The sequence below is a fragment of the Nymphalis io genome, chromosome 11 (assembly GCF_905147045.1).
Source record: "Nymphalis io chromosome 11, ilAglIoxx1.1, whole genome shotgun sequence".
Lineage (NCBI taxonomy): Eukaryota > Metazoa > Arthropoda > Insecta > Lepidoptera > Nymphalidae > Nymphalis > Nymphalis io.
In genome coordinates this window covers 7887236-7914111 of record NC_065898.1, presented here as the reverse complement: position 1 = coordinate 7914111, position 26876 = coordinate 7887236, and the positions used below count along the sequence as shown (strand labels likewise).

Sequence of the window (26876 nt, the reverse complement as noted above, 5' to 3'; positions counted from 1 at the left end):
ATGAATTGTTTGGATCCTTATATTTTTATTGATGAAGTGAAAGATAATGAACCTACTGCACAACTTATTGATAATGCAACAAATGTACAACTTATTGATGATGAAGAATTGCAAGTAAGCCATGAAAGATATGTTCGTGAAATGAAATCTGTAAATTTTGAAAAAGAATGTCTGAAAGAAGAATTAAAGTCCGAATCATGCATAAAGAAAACATTACAAAGAGAATCAGTATTAAAATCAACACCCATAATACCTGAAAGCGATCACAATATTGGATATAACACAACTGAAAGTAATAATCTCAATACCATTTACAAAATGACTTTGAATAGAATAGTTTCTAGTAGAAGATTACGAATATTATCGTACGTACAGTACGTACAGTACGATAATATTCGTAATATTTTAATTTATTTTAGAGAAAAGTATAAACAAGACAACAAAACAAATAAATTGGACTGAGTATCATCGTTTGAGTGTAATTCATTCGTTCTTAGATGATCTGGAGTATGATTTTCCGTCAATATGCACAGTGGGAATTATTGGAAATTCTCTAGAAGGTAGAAAATTGAAGGTAAAGTACTTTAAAGTGATCATTTATAACTAAATAAAAATATCATGATTTAATTATACTATCTAATTCTATTATTCACGTTTCAGTATAAACTTAAAAATATCTTTGCTTTTGTTAAAAACTACTTTTTATATGTAATTTTTTTGTCTTTTAAACGCCTTTGTCGCACTCAGGGCCTTTCACCCAGAACGATCTTTGTGCGCAACATCAAATAGGTTTCTTGCACTTGCAATGCATCAACATTAAAATATAGTCAACGTACAATTACTTTTACACATTTAAATTGCACTGGTAGCATACACCTTCTGACAAAAAAAATAGGAGATCACTCCATTATTATATTTTGAATTTAAAGATATAAACATATATTGTTATGTGATTAGTGTCTGACTATTTTGAGTGTGTGACTATTTTGAGTAAGTGTATATTTTTACTTTATAGATCCTCAAGGTATCAAACAGTAACGCAAGCAATTCGGCAGTATGGATGGATGCTGGAATCCATGCACGAGAATGGATCGCACCCGCCGTCGCCACGTACATATCTGATCATATTGTGCGAAATTTCGCGACACTGCCAGCTAGTATGACAAATAAAGACTGGTAAATATTGTAATATTTATCAAGAATATGTTATTTATTTGAACAAATACTTGTAATAATTTTTATATATATGTATAGTTGTATTGTATTACTTCACTACGTGATACCTACTGCCTTACGTTATTTCGTGGTCGATTACTTAAACAATCTTTTATCGCCTTCTTTTAATAAAGATTGAAAGAGCGAAACAGCTAGCAGCAGCAGTTATTCCATCATATAATAACGATGTATTGCACCTACATTACTCATATACGTTACATAATTATAGTTACAGATTATCATTTAAATAAAACCGAATTTTTAATCGTTAATTAGTCCAATAGACGGGGCTTATATAATAATAGTCTGCCGGTGTAATTAAAATATTTCAATTTACAGGTATTTTCATCCAGTTGTTAATCCCGACGGCTATGAATACTCGCACACAGTCGATCGTATGTGGCGAAAAAATAGAGCATGGTACGGTGGACAATGTGTCGGAGTTGATCTCAATAGAAATTTTAGGTATTTTTTGTATAAAATAATAAAATATAACTGACGGACCTGTAAAAAATAGTAACATTCCTTACAACGCCAATGTGGCAGCAACCTTAAAAACTATTATGATGTCCATTGGTATCTGTAGTTGCATTGGTTCACTCACCCTTCAAAATGTTTATATTATGATTATGCAATTAAACGTATATTTAAAATATAAAAAACAAACGTTGATATTTCAAACGAAACGATTTTATAGACTTCAATACCGTTTGACCGATTACCATCTAAATTTAATTATGATTATTTTAATAGGTTTTTATACTACCCGGTCAGATGTAACTCGCCGCTAGATGGCGCTGCCGTGCATAAACTTGTAACCTTTCCTCGTTTGTTGGGTCTTGTTACTTTATTAGACTTTTAATTTAAAAAATATTAATGTAATTCGATCTAGCTTAGCGAACATAACAAACTAATAATTTCAATTACATTAAACAGGTCCATTGTTTGGCTAGCGAAATTGTAGTCAATATCGCCCCTTAAATAGGATATTTTTGTGATAAAATTATTTAGAATACAACGATAACCATCTGAAGTAACCAACATTTACCAATTATATCCAAACTAAAAATATTTTATTACTTAGGCACATGGAGTCACTCCATTATCGTATATTATTGGCTCACAAGCTAGCCGTCTGGTAAAAAATTAAGTATCTCAGTTGATTCATGGGCAAGACCATTAAATGAATGTTAACCGCGATTCATATAGAAGATACGTCGAGGAAAATGAAGAAATTATCCAGTATAACATTTTTATTACTTCTAGTTATGGCTGGGGAGGCAAAGGATCTTCAGACAACCCCACCAATGCTTTCTATCGAGGCCCGGTACCATTCTCAGAGCCGGAATCGTGCGCCATCAGAGTAAGTCTTATATATTTTACAATATGATTCAGAAATTTACACTTTACAGTTATTTGAAAATTTTGGTGAGATATTTAAATAACTAAGGCTAATTTGCAGTAATTAAAGATTCTATTGGATTCAATCGGTCGATGTTATGCAAGTCTAAGATATTAAGAAATATTCCTTGTCGCAGTCATATAAAATAAAAGTTACAAGTAATACATGCATGTACACTATAGTACATCTAGAGAGACCACCAATAAATAAATGTTTTCACTCGTGTTACACAAATTTATAATATTTAGAATTTCATAATTATTAACATATTCAAAGTTTGCATTTATTAAAATACATTTATTACATTTATAAAAATAGTATTATAAATATTTTAGAGTAAGTGAATCATATATATTATTTTTGCAAAGATTTCACAATACCGTCTTTTATACTATTAATCCATAAAAACAAAGTGATGCGTGTAATAAAGTCCAATATATTAATACAGGTAAATGTAAATCCAACGTCATTTAGCTGTAATGTGCCGTTGATACCGAAATCGTGTCATCGACGCTGGACGCAGAGATTAAACTGCAAACAGGTTTTAGTCGTAAATCAATTTCACTGCTACGGTTTTATATTATTCTGTTGCATTTAATTAATTTACTAACTTACAACTGAACAACATCATAATCTATGTCATTAAACTTTCTCGATGCAGAAGAATAGTGAGTTCCCTTCTATATCCCTTAATTGTAACAATATTTGTATCGTATTAGTGGAAGCGTCTTGAAAGTCAAATATGACGGCTAGGTATGACGTCATCAGAAAATAAATACAACACAAAGTTGCCATATTTTAAAACCTGATATAATTAGTTGTGTATATCACGGAAATATAAATGACCGTTTTTATTTTGTCTTAAGAAAGCAGATGAGCGAAGATAACACCCGATGGTAAGTGGTTTCACACAAAGACACCGGCACTGCAAGTTATAAACCGTTCCTTATACCATCAATAGAGCTCTCTTTTATTTTTAGGATATACTATCAAACTCTGGAATTCCTTTCAAAGTGTATATAACGCTTCATAGTTATGGACAAGTCATATTGTTCCCTTTTGCGTACAAGGATGAACTTTGCCCCGATTATGTGCGGTTACTCGAAGGAGCTACTGTCATGTCTAAGGTTTTTACAAGTTAATCGACTTATCTATTTTTGTGTTTTTTTATTTTTATTTAGCTATTAGGCGTATCTCCAATTTAATATCTCTCGTTAATTTAGTGGCTAGTTTAAAATAGATCCCGAGGTCTAGGTTTCAAACCTCGGGTCGGGTCACACAAAAATTTATTGTATTATTAAGTCCATAAATTAATAGTAGCACCTGAAGTCTGGAAATTGACAGTTTATCACTCCCGTGCCTCGAAAAGTACTTAAAACGCTGGTGACGAGCCTGGACTGTTTCTGATCGTGTCGGATTTGCCGTTTCATTAGATTTCGCACACACAGCAAGATAATATCACCACATCGTTATTAAAAAACAATATAAATTAAAAAAATATATCAATTCATACCAGTATACAATCCCACAATCGAAATGGTTCTCAAAATTTTAATTTATCATTCTAATATCTTTATGTAGGCTATTTATGAGAGCAGTGGAAATACATATAAAGTAGGAATATCAAGAGATGTCATGTACGGAGCCGCTGGTACAAGCAATGACTGGAGTTATGGCAAAGCGGGCATACCTTACTGCTATCTAATAGAGCTGACAAGTAAGAAGCATAGATTTAGATTACCGAAAGAAGAAATAGAAGAGACTGGAAGAGCAATTTTAAACAGCGTTAAGGCGCTGATGGAATTTCTTGATAAAAATTCAAAGAATGATAATGATAATAACTAATATATCAAAATTGTTGCTCAGAAGTAAAAGTAATTACAAACACCTTTTTAAGAAAATTGTCAACGCAATTTCAAGGCGTCCTCTACGTGATGATAAACCATAGTCTTCCAGAAATTCATCAAAACATTTCTCTAGAAATAACGTAAGTTAAACCAGATAGTTTCATAACAATAATAATGTTATAATAACTTACGGCGTATGTATTGGCAATGTTTGTGAAACAAATATATAAACATTTTTTTTTCATTTTAAAGTATTTACTACGTCTTAGTATTAGGCTTCATACATAGTAAAATTGCTTAGGATCACAAGAGTATTTAATTTAATTTAATGGGACTTTATAACTTTAAAATACTGAACTATTATTGTCGAGGAGAAAGTTCGTGGATTATATATTTTGATAAATTTATTATTTGTGAGCTTTATTTGTAAAATAAACATGCAATAATTCGTCAACAATAAAAAAAAACTATGACGGTGTTATAGATAAAATCACAGGGAGAAATGGACAGAATATTTCTGACAGCGATGTAATAAATGCCGTTTTATAAGGTTATCTTTAATTCGCAAATCTAGTTTGTCCACTCCTTAGAAATATCTAATGGAATACTCATCACTAAACATCAATACTTTGTATTAGTGTTTTACTATTTGAACTGAGCATAAACAATAATTAGTTATTATATGCACAAGGATTATAATATCTTAGAGCCAACGAATGGCAGCGCATAATTCTTATAATGCCAATATCCTTTAATGAAGGTATTTACTATTAGTATTGGTCCATTTGCAAATCAACCGTCCTGCTTGTATGTGAAAAAAATAATATAATTTAATAAAGACTTCTCAAATACATACATTTCATTACATTTACGTTGTCAATAATGTCAAGTGTTATTCCCGCTTGTCACGAGTCAAAATTTCAAGTAAATAAAATTAAAACTTAATTATAGAATAAAATTTTATACAATCCATTTTAAAGTTTTTCAAAAACCAAAAATAAAAGACACCAAGGTGGCAGCGACATATCATAAGACCCAAGTTTGGGAACTAAGATTAACGAATGACGGACAAAGATATTTCGTTAAATCGCTGGATACCGTTGGTGGTAGGTTATAATTATGGATCTTTAAGTATTAAAAAAAATATTTTACTATTCAGCTAATACATTCCTTAAATTTTCATAAAAAAACCTTTTAAGTACCTGGTGATATTATACATACATGTCATATCATATATTATGTGTAATCATTTATTGGCCCACAATTTAAATGAGAATAATTGACGTATTCTAAAATTACTTTTTAAGATAAATGATTTAACTTATAGTTATTAACATCTGGAAAGAGGAGCGAAGTACAATGGACATTATGGTGGAAGGGCCGCAGTCCAGCCAGGTGGCTTGTATGTTGCACGAGAGAGAAATTCCTTATGCCGTAGCCATTGGAGATCTTCGTACTATGTTGGAAAAAGAGCAAGATGCTATTAAAAAAGCTAGACGCAACTCTGAAATAAGTTAGTAAATCAAGCGATTCCACTTCATAAATAAAACAATAATAATATACAAATCATTAAACTACTGACACTTTAGCTTATAATTCAGAGGAAATAGCAACTTTATCAATTTTAAAAACACCTGTATTAGTATTTGACACAAACGTAGGAATCTTAAGGACTTCGATTATCCTATATATTTAAAAAAGATATACGTACTAAATATTATTATTATTATATTATGATTAGCATTCTCACAGCGAGTTCTTTCAATAAATTTATTACGTCACATCTTAATTACGCTTGTATCTGCTATCTTGTAATAAATTATTCGAAACGTCAAACGAACAAAAAGACGCAATATGATGATCCTATAATAATTTAGGTTTTTCATTGAATGTTAGAAAAATAAATAAAATTGTTAGTGATAATGCAATTTGCACCACAAACATGTGCTTATATCAGCATCATTAATAAATCAGTGAATTATCAATCAATAGAAGTAATTTAGCTCTCCACCACATAGATAGTCTTAGTGTCTTTGGTTTTTTTTTTTTTTATATAGAATAGGAAGGTTGACGAGCATATGGGCCACCTGATGGTAAGTGGTCACCAAACGCCCTTAGACATTGGAATTGTAAGAAATGTCAACCATCGCTTATTGCCAATGCGCCACCAACCTTGGGAACTAAGATTTTATGTCCCTTGTGCCTGTAATTACACTGGCTCACTCACCCTTCAAATCGGAACACAACAATATCAAGTATTGCTGTTTTGCGGTAGAATATCTGATGAGTGGGTGGTACCTACCCAGACGAGCTTGCTCAAAGCCCTACCACCAGTAAATTATTATTATTGGTGTTTATTATTATGTCCTCCAGACTGATTTCGGCCATGGTGGCCAATCTCAAGAGAGATTAACCAACTTCGTAGGAGATATTATAGTGCACAAGTGTGTGCGCAAACACAGGTGCACTCTCTATTCCCTAACTCCCATAATCCGATGGGACGGCAATCCGACACGACCGGAAAGAGTTAAGGCGTAGGACCAAAGGCTTTACGTCCTTTCCGAGGCACGGGAGCCTACACACTTCTTTCTTTCAGACTCCGGGTTGCTACTGAGAATTTTCTGTCAGAAAAACCCTATAACTTTTTATTGGCCCGACCTGGGAATCGAACCCAGGACCTCCGGGTCTGCGGCCTTACATCAAGCCACTAGACCAACGAGACAGTGTATATTATATATATTAGTGAAAAGTGTAAATATATTATTGTATGTAAAAAAAGAGAGGAGGCCTTAGCCCAGCAGTGGGATATTCACTGGCTATTACTTTACCTTACTTCACCTTATATACATATATATAAATCACACATATATAAATGAGTGTATAGTGTTTATTATATATAGGTAACTAGTTTTCGCCCGTGATTTTGTCTTTCTGAATCTCTGATAACGTGTGTGTTATTATTATCGATTCATTATTTAACACGTTGGGGCAACGTAGTAGAATATGCCCTAACGCTTCACGAGAAGAGGAGGAGGACATTTATGGCTTTTACCTTAAGTAATTGCATTAAAACTAATTACTACCCATTGGATACTGCTTTTAAAATACTAGCTTAAGCTTAACAAAGGTTTTCTTCTTTAAAAAGACCCACGGAGTGACTTACAAGACAGAAGCCCAAAAATGAATTAGCCATCCACAGACCGCCATTAGCGTAACACTATTAACTAATTACGACAATAATAATTATCTAAAATGGACTGTTTTGGATTCCATTAATTCATTGTCTAATTAAATATTGTGATCAAAGGTCGTGCGATGGATTGGAAAAGTTATCACCGTCTCGATGTGATTTACGCATTTATGGACGAACTGGCTTCGCTGTATCCGTATTTGTGTTCAGTGAATGTTATCGGCAAGTCGGTCGAAGGAAGAGATTTACGGGTAATGTTATTCAATTTAATTTATTTTATATTTGTCTTTATTTTTAAAAGATGTATTATGTATTTTTTATATTTTTAAATTGTTCATTCTATTATTCCATAAAGGGTAATTTTCGAAGTAGAACTGTACATACAAAATCAGACTTCATTTAAGACAGCTTATAATGTGATGAATGACAAACGAAATGTTTTTTTATGTTTTTACGTTTGGTGATTAACATATTAAAATACAAATATTTGGGTGGACTGTTGACCTCTTAGCTAGATTGCTGTGCCACCTATATTAAGGAGAAACAGTTTGCCTCCCTAGTTTATATGTCAATATAAATTTTACGCTACGTGTTGTCTAAATAAATAAATTATGCTAAAAAGTACATTAAAAATATTATCTATACTTGTATTTAGGATACAAAACTTAAGATTTTTAACGTGAAGCCGTAAACAAAAAGTAAGACTACATAATAATATAAATATGATTATAAAAAAACGGTTACGTTACTTTACAAAGGTTATTTCATAAAAAAAATCGTGTTACTTAACTAGATGTTGAAAATATCCAATGGCGATAGTGAAAACACAGGAGTTTGGGTTGACGGATCGATCCATCCGCGTGAATGGATCAGTGCGGCAGTAGTGACGTACATCGCAGACCAGCTTGTCAGAACGTTCCACGAACAACCTGAGAGCATCACTAATAAGGATTGGTAAGTCTTACTCACTCATTACTCACTCTCATTACATAAACTTCTATATCTTTATAAGTTAATCTTAATTATAACTATTACTTGTTATCATAACACTTGATACCGTTCGGACCTTGTGCACCCAAACCTAAGGTCATCTCATAATACTTTTTAAATAATGAGGTATATAACTATAAATGATAGGTATTTGCTGTTTCTAACTTTTATATAGACCTATCAGGAGTTTAAAAGCACGCATGCGTCGGATGTAATACTGCTTCATGTGTCCACCAACCCGCACTAGAGCGGTATGGTAGAATAAGGTTCAAATTTATACTTAAGCGAAAGAGACGCCTTTGCCTAACTGTGGGACGTGGGAAGAAGTATTTATACTTGTATTTTAATTTCTTTTTTCAGGTACATGCTTCCAGTTTTAAATCCAGACGGTTATGAATACACTCACACACACGACCGTATGTGGCGTAAGAACAGAGCGCGATATGGAGAATGTGTGGGTGTTGATCTCAATAGAAATTTTAGGTATAATTACGAACTAAAAATAAATACGTAAATTAAATATAGCTATAATTGTTATGTAATTATGATATTTTTTAGTTACGGTTGGGGCGAAAGGGGTGAAGAAGGTTCATCAGAAGATCCTGGTAATATTTTTTACAGGGGTCCAAAACCATTTTCAGAACCTGAAACAGCGGCTCTTAAAGTAAGAATATGAAAATAATTTTGTTAGCGTTTATGTGTATACTTATTAGGTATATTAAGGATTTTTTAATTTTTTTTTAATTTAGCAAAGACTTTAACATTATAATTATTTACAGCGAGTAATACTAGATTCGAAGGCAAATTTTAAAGTATTTTTATCGCTACATAGTTATGGAGAAGTTATAATATTTCCTTGGGGATATACAGGCGATCCTTGTCCTGATTATGTAGAATTGCTTGAAGGGGGAACAGTTATGGCTAAGGTATTTTTATTTCCATTTTAAAAATAAACGAAAAAATATACCATCTTTGACAAATAGTGACACCCTGAAGACTTTTTCTGAATAAAATTCTTCGAAGATTGTGTTATATTATTATTACTTAAACACTTAAATATTTGATAATATTTAAAAGTGAAACTATAATAATGTTATTTTATAACAATTTAATGAAGTTACAGTCTGCAAATGTCTCACTGCTGGTCCAAAGCCTCCTTTTATATAGAGAACACTATGAGCTTAATGCAACCCGTTCTAGAAATAGAGATTGTAGACACTAGCTGATTTTCATTCCTGAACTTTCAACCAATTAAGATTCAAGTTTTTTCGTCTAATAACAACTGAGCCATCTCGTGCTTGAAGTTTAATAAACAGAATTGAAAAAGAATTTGATTGATTTCTATAATTTCACAGGCTATATTCAGTAGTGGTGGACATACATACAAAGTGGGCAGCACGAAGGACCTCATGTACTACGCTGCTGGTACCAGCACTGACTGGAGCTACGCTGTGGCGAATATCCTTTACTCCTACATGATCGAACTCCGAGGAAAAACACACAGATTTCTCCTACCAAAAGAAGAAATAATGTCTACAGCCAATGAAGTCATGAGTGGTGTTTTTAGATTAATGGATTTTGTTGATAGACGATGTCAAAGTACACAGTCGTGTGTGTGTCCAAAATCATAGTAATTACCACAAAATAGATGAAGCAATTATGTAATCAAATCAAGAGGGGAAACTATAAATAAATCAATACGTATTTTTTTCGTTCATAGTTTCCTTTTTTTTTTGCTTTACTCATAATTTTAATGCAATTACGGAGTATAATAATTTATACAGAGGTTAATTTTTAATTAAATATTTAATTTATATAAAATTAATGAAAACACTCAAACAGCAATAAAAATATGCAACGTATATTTTGTTCATTATGAACGTAAAGGCCATACATTTCGCTGCGGTTTCGAATAATATGGATGCAATCCAAAAATGTATCCTCACACCACGCCATCAAACGAGCTCCAATACGCTGGTTTATTGTTTCACATCACTGGTTGCCAAAAGTTTAATTTCGATAATATTTATTTAACACATTTCCATATCGTGCTTTAACTGATATGTTTGAAGATAAAATAAATCAATTAAAAATCTCCAATAACTTTATTTACAGACCTTGCATTATAATACAATCAACAATAATTAAAACATTACAATTTGAAATTCACATTTATTTATCTAACGTAAAAACATCTATCGACAATTATCACTATTTTATCGAATTCGTATCCATTTTTGTTCTACGTACCACTACAAAGAAGTCCACCTACAAACCGGACGGTCAGTACACCAACACTATACAACACTTCCTGTAATTTGTTCAAGTTAAACTCTCATTAATACGGCCGCCACACGTCGACCGGTCTTCGCTCTGAAGTTATTAATGATTTGCTGCGAGTTCTTACGCCTTGGTCAGACCATTCTGGTGAGGCGGGTCTTTTCTTTGTCGAGCTAGATGCTGTCGAACCGGCTTCCTCTTCTCTGTCAGGACTTGAATTAGAATCATCTTGTTGTGGTGGAGGTCTGAGCCACCAATCATAGCCTCCGTAGAGTTGTGAGTATAACCAAGCGGGTGGTGTCGGAAGGAGTGGCGAATTAAGAAATAATTGCGCTGCTAAAGCACTGTGGAAAAGACTAGTTGGTGCTGGAAGAGGCTGAAGTGGCTTCCTTGGTCTAGTGACCGATGTAAACGCTCCAGGGCGATCATCAGGTGGCGGACTGCTTGAAGCGGTAACCGATATATCGTCATCGTCTTGCGGAGAACTTGGCCTTGAATTAACAGGACTGGTGGTGCTGTGAGGATGCATTGCAGTTGGATTATCTGATGTTAAATCTGGGAAAGATTTAAATTTTTCGTTAATTACACAATAATTCTACAGTAAGCGTGTTTAATTAAAATGTGTACTTTATATTAATAAAATCTGTTTGTGATAAATTTCGGATGTGTATCTAGGTTACATGTACATAGTAACTTTACTAGTAACACTGACCTGTTTCATGTGGCGGTGGTGGGACTGTGTGGTGTTGCGCGTGCGCTGGTGGTAGCACATGTGGTGTAAAGTGCGCGTGTGTAGGTAGTAACGGCGGTGGATAGTGGCGAGCCAGCGCTCCCCACTCGCCACCGGGCAGACCAGCTAATTGATGAGCTATACCTGAAACAATATATCTAAACTGAATCTACAATATTACAAATATAAAAAAATATTAAAGGTTTGTATAGATAATCACATGTATTGAATGTTCTCGTCTTTTGGCTATTTCATTCCAAAATAGAAAATAGTAAATTTATAAATTTTGGCAAAATAAACCCGTTCAGTTTATTCCGCCGGATCCGGTAAATAATTTATTTTACGAACCTGTGATAGTTTTTATATTGAAAAAATAATTTTGAATTTGAATTAATGTAAACGTTGTATTCGTTTGTGTTATTTATACAAACGAAAAGTTAATAATGTTATAACAATATAATAAAAACAACTTTTACGACAAAACTTAATGTACAATGATCAGTCTAATGAAGTTATAAAAATCTGTCGAGCATTAACCATTATTAGACTTATGAACGCCTTTTGTAAACTTAAAAGTTTATATATCGTTTGTATATCTCCTCACTCGAATAAACATTTCAATCAACAAAACAATAAGAATCGCGCTCCACTAACGCTAACTGCTTAACGCACTCGTTAAAGTATTTAAATAATGAGTCGGCTCCCTCATCAGAGCGTTTCAATCCTCGCCTTATCTCCGACGCGGCACTCCTCAATTGTTGCCACCTTCATTGATATCGGGTTTCGAATGTTAGGAAAATAAGCGCATTAAATATAAGTCGGTACCAAACAAGATTTCGATTAATCATTTAAAAGTTAGTAATACGTTTCAATTTTAGTTAAAAGATATTACACTATTGAATAAACATAGTTGTGGAAAAATACTATTACTACTCTAAATATAGATATTTTTATCGGTAAAGTCAGGACAACAACGAATATAGGATTAACGATTAATAATTTTATCGTTAGTCCAGAATATATTAAACACATTTAAGAAAATTAGTAGATATAAACAAAACAATTAATATTAACATAATAAAACCTTAGGAATTAAAATGAACAGAAGAAAGATTAATACATAAAAGTAAATGATGTTTTAATAAATAAAATAAAAACAGTATCATCATAAACACATTAATGAAATAGGAAATGTGTTTCGGCGTCATAATTTCCAGTTGACATTTTTAAGCGCATAAATTAACAAAGTTCGCCGGCGCCGCGACCCCGTATATTTGGCTTAACCCTTTAGCACCCACCTTGGGTAATTCCCACCCCGAGCCAACCCAACCCTTTCAGCAATAGAATAAATTACAGACCATTTTATGTCGCTGATACCGTCGCAACGAAAATGTAAAACACATTATTTTGAATCCGACCGCTTAGCCTTTATAGGTGTAGTGCTTCATGAGTAGGGTGCAATTAGACAAAAGCCGCTTTTTAAGGATTATCCGCTTAATCATCCTTGGAAATAGCGTTTACGATAACGTTCGAGATATTGAATCTTCGTTGAGAGAGTTGAATCGAATTTTAAAACCCCGTAATGGCTCACATCGTTAGCCTAATTGGTATTTAAGATTTCCGATAGGCGGATACAATGTTCAAGATGACAATATCTCCGTGTAGATATTACTAACGTGTGTGATAAATCTTTTATTTTTATTTGAAGGTCGAATAAAGCCGAAAACACAAACAATATATATATATATAGATATATATAATAAATATATAATATAAATATATAAGAATATTAGAAAACTGTAGTATGATATTATGAATGTACGTAATAGTTATAGAAATACTGAAATGTATTAAATGAAATCAGATGAAATCGAACTCACGAAATGCAGCATGATGACAGTTACAATGACCATTGCGCTAATTACTTACTTTAATATTTCAATAAATTTCAATACTCGGTATCACGATATTTACAATTAATTAATAATAAAGACCTGAATCCACTAAATGTGTTACTTACATATTAATTGAACTTTTAACGAAAGCTTTGCCGATAGAAGTATATTTATTATTGTTGTTATAGTTATAAAAAATCTCAATTAATTTACTTAATCTCCCGGCCAGATTAAAAAGCAAAGTTGTTTTTAATTCCACCAAGAGAGCAATCATATGAACAAAATTTGATATTGTGATATCGTAGCAACGTTATAACCTGAGCAATGAAAGTTTTAGACGACGCAGTGTAATTCAATCTGTTGATCGTAGCACTGAGTTGCTACGATTAGCTACGCTAGGTAATGCGTATTGAAAGACTTAAGCTACGTAATGTAATTCAATCTGTCAATCGTAGCTGGCTTGGGGGAAGTGTAGCAATGTTTTGCAATACGTATTAAAAAAACTTAGGCTAAGCATTGTTATGTAATACGTTGATTTTATCAGAACTTTAGGCATACCGACTATGTAGCAGACTTGGCTACGCAAATCAATATGTATATTTGGCTTCGATCAACAATACTTCGTTACATTCTAATTTAATAAGGTTAAATTTCATTATCGAAATTTATCCCTAAAGTATCGTGGGCGCTTATTTATTTTATTCGAATATTAATATTATAAATCTCATATGTGTATGTACTACACTACATATTCATAGAAATCACCTTGTGTGGCGGTACAAGGTTCTGTACACAGTAATTAGAATATCCATCAACATGTCCACATCGTAATGAGGGGGCGCGACGTTAGCAAGCTAAACAGCTTAAGGTCGGTCTTATTAACAGTCTCGGGCAAGGCATATAAAGGCAAGTAAGTAAAGTAATGTCTTACTGGTGTTCGACTGAGTTATTTTTAGATATCATTATTTAAATTAAATGTGTGACCTTGAAAGCAGTATTTCATAATTTAATATATTAACATTAAAATGAAAAAAGAAAATTCGTATAAGAACTTCTTCATTTTTTTATTTTATGTAAAAACAATATATCTCAGAAAACATTGATTATATTAGTGGATGTTTTCGATCCTAAAACTAAAGGGCATTGTTTCATTTCGTATTCGCTGTTCAAAGTTGCAGAAGAAAGGGTAGCGCCAGACTATTTGCATTCGTTAAAAATGCTGGAATACTTTGCTTTGTGTTCATAGTGTGTAATCGGCACATAGAACAGCTAAACAATATGTTTATAATTTGGTTAAAAATAACTTATATACCCAAAAACCAAGTTTTGTTTAAAAACAACTATTTTATGTATTCAACTCTATAAGTATATAGTTTATAAAAACACAACCTTGAGAACTGATTATATTAAAGGAAACTTAATTAATATTGTTCTTAAATAATATGACAGAAAAATTATAATATATATAACGTTTCTGTACAAAACTTTTCTGAAGCAAAATTTTACTTCTTATATGTGTATACTGTTTTTTTTATGTTAATCTATTAACGTACACGTAGTATAATATCGCTTAAATAAATGAAATAAAATTAATATAAATTATTTACAATAAAATAAGTATCAAAACGTTTCCGTCGCAGCACTCTGAGGACGGCGCGCCTCCGAAGACGTGCCAGTCCGCTACATTACGCCGTTTGAAGGGATTTTTTCCCAGTTTGAAAAATAGCCGCGACGCGAGAGGGTTGAACCAAAACATTTTAATGCCATTTCCTAGATTGCCTCTTGCGTTTTTTCTGACGCTTTTCTACAGCGCTAATCCGCGAAGACGACCGGGATTACGAAGATAAAAGTATTATCGTTTTTAGTGTGATTCCGATGTACCGGGTTTAGGGGATTTTTTAATGACTGAGACCCTTCACGGTGATTAGGAAAAAGGGTTAGCCTTTTAAGAAATTATCTTACATCCCTTCGAATCTTGAGTGGTCGTACTCCGTGAGAATTGATTTTGTTTAACTTTTATGGCAGTTAGGTACTTATACAGTTAATATAAACTGTTGATTGTTTTTATCACATGCTTATTTAGAAATACCCAAAGGCTGGGCTAATATTTCTCTTCCTAAGGTAAAACTGTAGGACACACGTCATAATATGTAATTCCCTTTCAAACGTGCAGTTTTCCTCTCAATGTTTCCCTTAACAACCGAGCAAGAAGTCTAATCACAAATAAAATACATGTCCGCCAAATTAATTTTGAATAACTTCGCTCCATTATCATACGAGTACCATAACATTCATGTTTCACAGTCCAAATGATACAAAAATATATTAATTGTCTTCATGTTTTAGTAAGCAAAGTTCAATGTCATTTATTTAACTTAATATGAAACGATCAATGCGTTCGATATAGTTAAATTTGTAATTTTTTTCCAAAACTTTAAATTTCTCATATAGTATAGTCACATTTAAGTGAAAGAAGCAATAATATCCCAATTTATGTTATAGTTTAAGTAAAACCGTGGGATGCCACTGACGTAAGCCAAGACTGATGCGTCCCGTACATCATAAGGTTAATAAGAGGGCTCGCGAACTAACGACGCCGCTTTGTCAACGCGCCTTAACCCGCCGCCATCTTGCGCGCCATGTTGGACTTCAATCTGCTTAACACTTAATGAATTTGCCTCTATTGATTTTGTTTAACCCCTTTTTGTTTAGCTTAATTAACCTTTCCTTGTAAAGTAGAAGCAAGGTTGGACAAATTGTGGAATCGTTCATTTCATAAAGTCAGCCGATGTATTTATACATAGTTTTGTAACATTTAAAAATTATGCATACTTATTATTTCAATATTTGTAATGTCTAAATATTTACTGAAATGGAATTTCATCCAACATTATATCACCTTTTTAAACAACTGCAATTGCACTATTTCGTTCAATAAGGTTAATTTTCAGTATGTTTTACAATTGATGCAAATTGAGCAGTCGTTAATACGCTCATTTATGTCATAAAACCATTATGAATCTTCCACGTATAATAAAAAGCATATTGTATATGGCATCGTGAAAATTGTTCGCATTTAGAGTTAATCGAGCTCGTGTCATCATCATACGAATTCATTTGAAAGCGTTTAAAGTCTCGGTAAAAGCGCGAATCACGCCGTACAAAAGGCTGTATGAGGTGGGTGGGACATTTAAAATTTACAAATGCGTAATTATGCACCCGCATTGTCGCGTGGTGGGCGGAAGGGTTATGCCCCTACTCTTTCTTCCCCCTCTCCCCCCTCAATCCCGGGCTTCCGGGCCTAATGCTATATTTAATTTTCTCTAAGGCTCCCTCATTAATAATGCGAAAGCTGCGACTTTAAGTGGCGCTCACACGGCGACGCGCGACGTGAGTGACGCGGATGTGCTAAATATATCAGCTAACAATCGGAGACAGAAAGCCGAATTATAAATTAATCTTTTAACATTTTATTTGCATCAAGCAACTGCAAAATATACGCTATAATAATAATTAATCAATGATGTCACTTAACTCGCTTATATGTATATTTGCTATTGGAATAAACAATAACGGACATCATATACGTGACATGTTCATACATACTCGTAACATTTGATCATTGAATGAATTCTTTGATAAGAAATGTATATAACCGTATCTATTCTTTCTTAGGTCTGTACCAAGAAGTTAGAACGCGGTGCGTAAACGTGAGTGTGGATAATTTATCATGATTTCGGAAGGGTTATTGGTGCAAAGGGCAGCGAGACGTCGCTCTGCCGCGGATCTCGCGGCAGAGCGACGCGATTCAATTTACATATTGAAATGTATGCACAGAACAGTTAATAGTATTGAAGGAAAATGAGTAGAATTAATTGTATTGATAATTTATTGACCATTGAACTTTGAATACAAAAGTTAGTCTTTTTTGTTATAATTATGAAACTCAATATGAACTTAGCCGATAGCTAAGCCATAAATGATATATTTTTGTTATCTGCTGTGAAATGTCTATATGTGTGTAATATATATTATCTTTGATAAAAACATTGAACTTATTTAAACCTAAATATAACAATTACGTGAATTTCGAACGGAAAGCATCGTAAAGTTATAATTCTCGTTTCTTAGTGTAGTAAGAGAGGTGAATAATTAGGTTACGGGCCTTTGACGCCCGCCCTAACGAGGTTTGCCCGCCACTTGCGTCTCCTACACTAAATTCCTCGATACAATAGAGGTGACAACTACACGTACCTACAAATAGATTACGTTACGAAAGTTCAGTAAGTAAGGGGAATTTCAGTTTGTGTTTTGTTGATGCTACATAATGGAGGGATGACAGGTTACAAAATTCAATAGCTAAGAGTTAATAAGAAATACATTGGGTTAACAAACATTTGATTCCGATTGATTGAATAAACATTGAGATGATTGAATAAACATTTGATACAGTGACGAATTATATTCAATATTATTTTAAATTATAATATTTTCTAAATAAAAATAAAAAATATTAATGTTTTTTAAGCATATTATAGGTATATTTTTAAATAAAACAACAATATAAAATGTGTATCAATAATAAAAGCTTGGAATCTGTTATTCTTATAAATGTAATTGTTAATCTTTAAAATTAATTTAATTATAAAAATCCTAAACAAAATGTAAATTATAGAGATTATAGTAAAGGTTCTTTTATAAAGCCAGAAATAGCCAAGTTACAAAATACCTGACAAAAGCGTTTATGCTAATACAAGCAAACCACGAATTCGGTTTTATTATTCTTATGGTATTTTAATAATTTTTTTTACATCTGAAGCTACACATTTCAACGCCATTTAAAAACTTTTACAAGATGCCAGTAAGGTGATGCTTAGCAACGTCGCAACTAAGCAACGGCGAGGCGTCGTAGGTATTTATTACAAGTGAATTGTAAAAGAGATTTACAGCTTCATAGAAACATTATTATAATAATAATATCCTGGGGCACTATTCACATACGGCCATATGATCCCAAACTAAGCAGAGCTAATACTATGAAAACCAGACAACTGATATACTACATATACTAATTTTTCTTAGTAAATACATACTTATATAGATAATTACACCCAGACTCAGGACAAACAGACATGTTCACGCACACAAATGTCTGTCCAGGGTGGGAATCGAACCCACAACCCTCACTCACACAAATATAGTAAGATTTTTAAAACGTCCTGTACATTATCTTTCAATGAACAACTTAAAAAAAAAAACAAAATTCAGCTGTTACATATTATTGCTGTTTGTTATTATCAAAGGGCCATTATTAAGAAGATAATATATTAATATATATAATTATTAAGAAATATTCTAGTGCACAAGATTGCGCGCAAACACAGTTGCATTTTCTATTTCCTCACGCTCAAAATCCTATGGGACGGCATTTCAAGTCGACCGGAGATATATTATGGAAAGAATGAACGACTCCTCGTGCTGGCTTTGTGCACTCCAGTGTCTTGGAAAGAACGAAGCCACACTGCCAATTTCCAAACTTCTAGATATAACTGAAACTAGAATTCCTTGACAAAAACACCCAATAATTTTTACTGACTCAATTCGGAAATTGATCATGATCTACAGCGAAACAGGCTAACCACGAGACAGACCCACGAGGCAATTTTGATTAATTACAACAGAAATGAATTTCAAATGTTAGAATAAAAATAGTTTAATACATGTAAAAATTCTATGCTAAACGCACAGAATATTCCTTAAATATGGTATCTATAATAACATTTATATAAAATTCGACTAAGTGTTGAAGAGCATTTGATAAATATGTAATTAGTTCATGAGCATTTGTTGCAAAACAAAAATTATAAGGACAATATCTTCGAAGTGTCAAAAGGGGTTAAAGGAAATAGATAATTAATAGCAGAGCAGAACTTTTCGGCCAAATGAAATCCCCTTTTGAGGCGTCGGACCCGACGGGTGACAACGGTCGGTGACAATTTAATATCCAAGAGTGTTCGGATCGTGTCGAGAGCACGCCGCCTTCCTTATGCTATTCATCTTTCTATCGTCGTCTAAAAGTTGCCTAATATCATAAATATTTAGACTCATGATATTACTTTTGTGAATAAGAAGATATTGCTTAAATATTAGAGAACGTTTATAATCTGTCTTTAATAACTTTGACTTTATTTAAGCTCATTCTTTTGTAGCGTATAATTAATAAGTAGTTAGATAAATTAAAAGATCGTAATTAAAATTATATAATGTTAATTAAAGTAAAAATATCTACCATCCCACATTAGAGCAGGGTTGTGGAATAAGCTCCAAACATTCTCCTTAAGAGGAGAGAATGCCTTAAGAGGGCAATTGACAAGTTGTAACTTTAAATATTATTAGTTAATATGAACAAATAGTAGGACGTTGTCACGGTAAATAAAAATACCGTGACGTCACTACCTGTTAATATCAAATTATAAAATCTCTAATAATCACTTATAAAATCTTTTGTAATTATTATATATTTCTGTGTCTATTACACATTCACGGCTAAGCAACAGAACCGATTTTGGTGAAATTTGTTAGAAAGCCCTAGAAGGACAAAAATATGGAGAAATGGACACTCCATCTTAACGCGCGGACGAAGTCGCGTTCAAAAACCAGTAATATCAAAAATAAACTATTAAATATCATTTTACCATCGTTTTAGATTAAAGTATTTAAAAAATATTTTAATATTGTCTACCTACTTTTAGTATTATTATTATATATAAATGAAAAAGTTACTTATTCACTAAAACTATTTTTATTAAGGAATGGTAATCATCCGTACCTGATAATTTAAATGGTAGTGACCCCATAAGTGGGTCTGGTGCGAAACGTGGTCCGAAATGGAAGGGATGAAATCCATGATGACGGGTTTTCGAGCGTGGCTCTCTTGGACCGTCAACTGTGACCTTGATCGCCTTCTGATAGGTTGCTATTTGAGGTGGTGACGTCGCCAGCATTATCGTCAGAGTAAATGATTTGCCTGGTAACAAAATAAATACATATATCATTATTGTCAATACTATGTTCCTACATTTTTTCTCTTTCATTTGCTTAGAAGAAGAGAGAGAAAGAAAAAGTCTCGTGTCCCAAAAAATGTAATTTCAACGCAAGTAAGATATATATAATCTCTGCGTACTCCTTTTATTGTTATAAAGTGCTCTCACAGGCATTTTGGAGGAAAATATCTACCGATTGTAATTAAAGGAATTAAAAAAAATATTCTTTATAACGATAAAAGCGCGATTGATACAAGTCTTATTATTCATTTAGATAAAATATGAATTTATTATGTTATAATGAGCCTTGGACTAGGATTTACAAGGCAAAGTTCACTTTATTGTGAACCTTCTAAGGTTTTATTATGTGGGCTTTAATATTAAATGTTATTTAAGAGTATTCATTTAAATAACGCTATAACTAAACAAAGTTCTATTTCTGTATAACATAGAATAAATATTTCGTATGAACGAAAACCAAAACAAATTTTGATGAAACAAGATAGATCAAAATATTTTATATTATCATTTAAATATATTAGCAAGCTTCTTAAGACATCCAAAGCACGTAAAAGAAAAATGCAAGAGACAGTCAAGATTTCAAGACTCTGCTGATTTGTGGCGAGCTGTCACCAAGCAATGCGCGTGCCGGCACGTTCTGCGTTCCAAAGACACCCAAATTCGGGGTGCAAAAGAATTTTTTAAAGATATAAATATACACAGGATTGCGAAACAGTGAACTTCATTTAAAAAAAATAATCTAATTTCGAAATAAATTACCTATACAAGATTATTTAATGCCATTAGCCATTTAATAGCTTGAAACAAAAATGCTATTTTTTTCAAAGAAAACTTTGTTATTAAACGTGATTGGTACATATTCTGTTGCAACAAAAGCGTTTCATTACAATGTAAATGATTCGATTTCGTGACTGTGGCCTAACCTATCACTTAACAAGTGTTTAGAAAATATATCGTGATATCATAACAACAACGACGACTAAGACTTAACAAGCCGTGTACATTGCTGCATTATTACACTATGAGATCACCTTATTCCTATAAAAAGAGCAATGTAATTTATGTTATAAATTATACACCGAAAATTAAGGTAATAAGTATTGGGAATAGGAGCAATGACGCAGCGGAATTGCCATCGTAACACATCCACCGCAGAGCAGCCGCAAACACGGCGGCAAGCGTTTGAACAATCGCTGCCATATCGACACATACCTAATGGTAATTCTGGTGAAATTCATGGTCGCAATCTAGGCTTCATAAGCGGTAAACAGATACTGACTATGCCATTCATTCAGCATATAAAGTTTTGCGGTAGTGACATATTGAATTGCAATAATGCCAAGTTTTGGTTCGGTTATTCAAAATAATCGATCCTATGGTTTATCGGTGCATTGAGAGGCAATTCGATGACACTTATTCATTTTGAATACCATTATATTTATCTTCATTATATCGTCAGCAGTTATAACAAGTAAATCTTATCCGAACTTGTGCGTCCATACCGTGAAGTGTCAATGATTTTTCATGTCAATTTTTGCTTATAAAATTTTCTCGTACTTGGCGGTAAAGGAACATATTATGAGGACGCCTGCATGTATCGGATAACAATCTAACATCACTTAAGTACAACTAACTCGACTTAAGATCTTCTCCTCGAGAAGGACAAGAGGCCAAGCAGTGGAATATTTACATTTTCTTGGTGATAGGGCCTTGTGCAAGCCCGTCTAGGTAGACATCACCATTCATTAGATATTTTACCGCCAAACAGAAATAATAATTAGTATTGTTGTGTTTTGGTTTGAAAGGCGAGTAAGCCATAACGTCTTAGTTCCCAAGGTGACGCATTGGCGATGTAAGGAACAGTTAATATTTCCAAAGCGCCAATAAAAAAGCCGAGATGGCCCAGTGGTTAGAACCCGTGAATCTTATCCGATGATCGTGAGTTCAGGCCCGGACAAGCACCACTGAATTTTCATGTGCTTAATTTATGTTTATTAATAAGTTACAAACCTCAAAAAAAAGGAGAAAAGGCCTTAGCCCATCAATGAGACATTCACAGGCTGTTACTGTAACAGCGACAATGTCAATGAGCGGTGGTGACCACTTACAACCTGGTGGCCCATTTGCACGTGCCTATCTATTTTATAAAAAATACTGGCTTTTATTCATTCTACTTTATGCCGTCTTGTTTAGTGTTTTTTTTGTTTTTGTATTTGTATATATAGTTAATATAATTTGAAGTTAATTATTTTCTTACAAATCACGTATTACATTGTTTTAAAACACTCTCACTAAGTATGTGTCCGAAATAATGCACTTAATAAATAATTTTCAGTTAAAATGTCAAAACAGTTGTCGAGAAGAAAATACAGTATAAATATAAAAAACAGGTACGTATTATGCTTTGCTGTTGGCTGTTGACCAAAATATACATTTCTTTAAGTGGATATTCTACCCGATGTTGATAGACATCGGGCCTATACTAGATGGATATAGATAAATACTTTTACATAATTTCAGAAGAAAATGTCCAAAAACTATACATTTTTCTCACTGAATAAATACATAAAAATCATCGCTTTTTAATTAAAATTAAACATGGCTAAAATAATAGAATTATTTAAATAAAATTATATAAACAAACTTCCAATTATAAAGTGAATTAATTTTAAAGTCATTTTACATTTATTGTCATGTATTTATTAAATAAATGAGTTGTTTAATATTTCACTATTACATCTATTTATTATTGATGATCTCATTTCATATTTTTGTGAGCGACATAATCTATTTGTTGTAATAAAAAGTATCTTGTCGAAAAGGACAACTAAGACCTTGTAAGCTTCTACTTGAATAAAGTATATTTTTTTTTCTTTTTCATAATAAAAATAAGTTAGTGTAGTGTAATAAAGTCTAGTAATAGAATAATGAGTAGTGTTAAAGTGTTCGAGTTTTATTAATAACAATATCTCCCTAAATATATGAAATATTCGAAGGCCCTTGACTTTTAACCGAAGCACACAATTTCCTGCGAATTATTTGTATCAAAGGGCACAGAAAAATGCGTTGAGCGTACACTTAATAAATCATTGAAGTTATTCATAAAAAGACTTTCGTCTCCCCAGCCGTGAACATATTGCAGGCTGCACGTGCGACACTTCATAAACTGCGGATATTGATCCCGAGGGGCGCCACTCTTCATAAAAATATGTTTGCATTGTATAACACGAAACAAGATCAAACAGGTTTTAGCAAATACAATTTCAATATACATTCAATGTTTAACTTCTGTAAAAAACATTTTTAATATTCTTATATTTAAGTTTTTATTAAATATTATTTTATTAACTTCAAGCGTTGTCAATTTGAATTAAAGTACCTAAAATGAAATAATCTGCGTTAGCTATTAATCACCCCTTTTCATTGTATAAGTAAGTGTATGTATTTTTAGTATTATAAACTGAGAGTTCATTTTTATGTTACTCGGAACTAACTGTGTTACAAATAGATAGAAATATTTACAAAGACGAATTTATTCCGTCCCTCCTTTTGAAGATGATACCACTTTTTTTTCTACCAAAACATGCAGGTTGAGATGAATTAAAAACATATCAAAATTCAGTGGTGCGTGCTCTAGGTTTGAACTCGAAATCTTCGTAGTAAAATTAAATCAAAATCAGTTTCAATAATTAACGCACACGCAGGTAAAGTTAAATAAATGAAATGACTGAAGGGATGAATTGCGACTGTATACTAATGTGTACTGGATTGTGTGATAGTTCACTAAAATTCAAATAAATAGCTCAACTAAAGCATTATGTATTTTATTTTAGTCTTATTATTTACCTCAATCATCCAAAACGATGATCTGCAATGTTATCTGTTCGTATATTTACATTATACAGTTGTATATGTATATACGAATTAAATTTGTAATAAAACACTGCACAATCGGAAACCCAATAGAATTTGCAATTTTCTCGTTCGATTAAAAATCAGCTTTATAACGTCATAAACTAGACGGGGGGTGTTAAGATAAGAGTTCTCCGCCGGCTAAATAAAAAATGAGCCACAATCGTAATGGCAGCGAGCTCCTTTGATCTCGGTTTCATGGCTTACTGGGGATTTTAAGCTTAGAGAGCGGCAATTTGGATATAAAATACCTAATGCGGACCGATACGCTTTAGGGACATTAGCGGATTGGCTGCGGAGTACGAATGTATTACGTATATGAATGAAGACCTTTATGTTGTATAATGCGTACTAGCCTATTAAAAAGTCACGAGTTATCGATTACTGTGAAAGCCATTTATATGATAGGAGTTTAAATATTTCTATGTGAACGAAATGAGCCACTGGATATAATAAATACAACACTTTTAAACTCAATACTTTCAGGTATATAAACGCGTGAAGTAGCTCCCGTTATAAAAGTGTACGTCTACAAGCGAGACACCGTAAAATTCAAGTTTATTGAAGCGTCTCAAAAGAACAAGAGAAAAGTCAAAAGCGTGTACAATTAAAAACCTCCCCCGAGACGCACCTCAAGCCGAGCGGTCAATATTACTCTCGGAGACCCTCAATTTTCACCACTCCCCAGCGCTAATAATAATAATTAGGAATGAGTGGTTCAATAATTAAAAACGGAAAAGAGAACTTGCAAAAGACGGCCACCAAAGGAAATTTGACCTCCCTTTCTCACGAACGGAACCCTCTATTTTAAACAATCAGCCTCTCTCATCGCCGCGCATAAATTTCTTTCATTAAACAGAGCCTCTTTTAAATTAATAAAAATTGAAATGAACGCGCACCTTAATGTGAAGAAAGTTACTTACAATTTTTATTTTACATTTATTCGTTACATAATAACAACTGCATAACAAATGCATATAGTACTAAATAATCAACTAAAAGGCATTTATTAAAGTCAAAATAATATAGTTTATCATTTTAATGCATAGGAAGATGCTTTCAATTAGATTCGTTCATTTTAAAATGCTTTTATTATACACAAATTTTCTTTTATATTTAGCTGACAAACCCTTTAAAATAAATTAATTCACCAGTGTATTAAATGTAATTACAGAAGGCAAGTCATATTCCAAATAATACACACATTCCTTAATAATAAGGCAAATTTAAAACCATTAGATATATAAAGGGTAACCATGCGGTGCATCAAAGGGAACCTCTCGAGTTAATAACGGAAGGTAAGGCGGAGATCTTTTTACGCTTCCATACAAAAATAATTTCCCACCTCTGGGAGGGCAGGGGTGCTATTGTGTCGTTTTACCAACGATGTTTGACTAACAAGCCTCTTCTAGACTGACACGGAACAATAGTGACGCTAGTTTCTTATGAATAGTATTTATGTTTTTTTTCCTGACAATATACTGCGTATGTTACTTTTGTAAGTTAAACAAAGAAACAATATGATAAAATTGCACTTCTAGTAATTAACGTTCTATAATTTTTTTCACTTTAATTACAATTTAAAGCATTATAATAAGCTAAGGTAAAACGTGAATAAAAATATTAACTATATATACACGTATTTAAAGTCTAGATCCCATTATTTTTTGTCGATGGCTCTAAAGTGGGGTCAATCAATCGATTAGCAGATGTCGCCTCTGACTACTGATGCAGTAAATTGCTCCCTTATTGCGGGGGAGATAATAAGGACGATCTCTACCTTTGATTCCTAGATACTAATGTTAATATAACTTAAAATCTATAAAAATAGTTTTCATGTAACTTTTAAATACATTTCAATAACATATTATAAAAATATGAAACATTTAAAAAATATGTTATTACCAAATATTTTACTTAGTACGTTTTCATCTCTACAATTTAACGAGGGTAACGTTTAATGAACTAAGGAACTTAATAGATAATTATATACAATAAAAAAAAACTCCGAAAAACCATCCTCAGCATCCCTAAGATTTTAAATAGAGCTGACACGCGAAAACCGAGGAGCAAGAGCGTTCAGAGCCCTCATTAAATTTTTCGCTTATTAAAAATTCTCCGCGCCCTGTCCGTCAGTATCAGGGAACTTTTTTATACTGAGTCGTAACAAAAGTTGCGTTCTACCAATCTCCCCTTGGTCCTTTAGCTCGATAATTTGAGTGAGATTTTCTCGCAATTTAAGATAAACAAAGAGAGCGCTTACCCTTAATTGGAAAGCAGAGCGTTATTCACGAAGGAACGTGACAAATAGACACCTCTTAACTTCTTTTCCACTTTCCCGTTTAGGGCTA

The 26876-nt window shown here is 32.7% G+C and overlaps 3 protein-coding genes across 3 annotated transcripts in view; 2 read left to right on the top strand and 1 right to left on the bottom strand.

The window, feature by feature from the left end:
* LOC126772044 (carboxypeptidase B-like) lies at positions 1–4462 on the top strand. Its single transcript, XM_050492223.1, has 7 exons — positions 1–292; positions 420–574; positions 1016–1176; positions 1555–1680; positions 2482–2578; positions 3598–3744; positions 4199–4462. The coding sequence occupies exons 1-7, from the start codon at positions 1–3 to the stop codon at positions 4460–4462; spliced, it is 1242 nt and encodes a 413-aa protein (XP_050348180.1).
* A 935-nt stretch (positions 4463–5397) lies between these two features.
* Positions 5398–10355, top strand: LOC126771951 (carboxypeptidase B-like). Its single transcript, XM_050492140.1, has 8 exons — positions 5398–5570; positions 5792–5977; positions 7772–7905; positions 8448–8608; positions 9005–9127; positions 9203–9308; positions 9424–9570; positions 10000–10355. Exons 2-8 carry the CDS (start codon positions 5824–5826, stop codon positions 10273–10275), a joined length of 1101 nt encoding a protein of 366 aa, XP_050348097.1. The 5' UTR covers positions 5398–5570; positions 5792–5823; the 3' UTR covers positions 10276–10355.
* A 413-nt stretch (positions 10356–10768) lies between these two features.
* LOC126771942 (runt-related transcription factor 1) overlaps positions 10769–26876 on the bottom strand; it is a 45491-nt gene continuing 29383 nt past the window's right edge. Inside the window, exons 5-7 of the mRNA XM_050492121.1 lie at positions 20379–20576; positions 11637–11798; positions 10769–11479 (exon numbers count right to left, since the gene is read on the bottom strand). Coding sequence (XP_050348078.1) covers positions 10983–11479; positions 11637–11798; positions 20379–20576 — 857 coding nt within the window. The 3' untranslated portion in view covers positions 10769–10982. The remainder of the gene's footprint in view (positions 11480–11636; positions 11799–20378; positions 20577–26876) is intronic.

Coding starts and splice junctions, on each gene's coding strand:
- LOC126772044 (XM_050492223.1), top strand. CDS start 1: ATGAATTGTTTGGATCCTTATATTTTTATTGATGAAGTGAAAGATAAT. Junction 1,177..1,554: donor AGTATGACAAATAAAGACTG/GTAAATATTGTA, acceptor TTCAATTTACAG/GTATTTTCATCCAGTTGTTA. Junction 3,745..4,198: donor GAGCTACTGTCATGTCTAAG/GTTTTTACAAGT, acceptor ATCTTTATGTAG/GCTATTTATGAGAGCAGTGG.
- LOC126771951 (XM_050492140.1), top strand. CDS start 5,824: ATGGACATTATGGTGGAAGGGCCGCAGTCCAGCCAGGTGGCTTGTATG. Junction 7,906..8,447: donor TCGAAGGAAGAGATTTACGG/GTAATGTTATTC, acceptor TTACTTAACTAG/ATGTTGAAAATATCCAATGG. Junction 9,309..9,423: donor CTGAAACAGCGGCTCTTAAA/GTAAGAATATGA, acceptor AATTATTTACAG/CGAGTAATACTAGATTCGAA.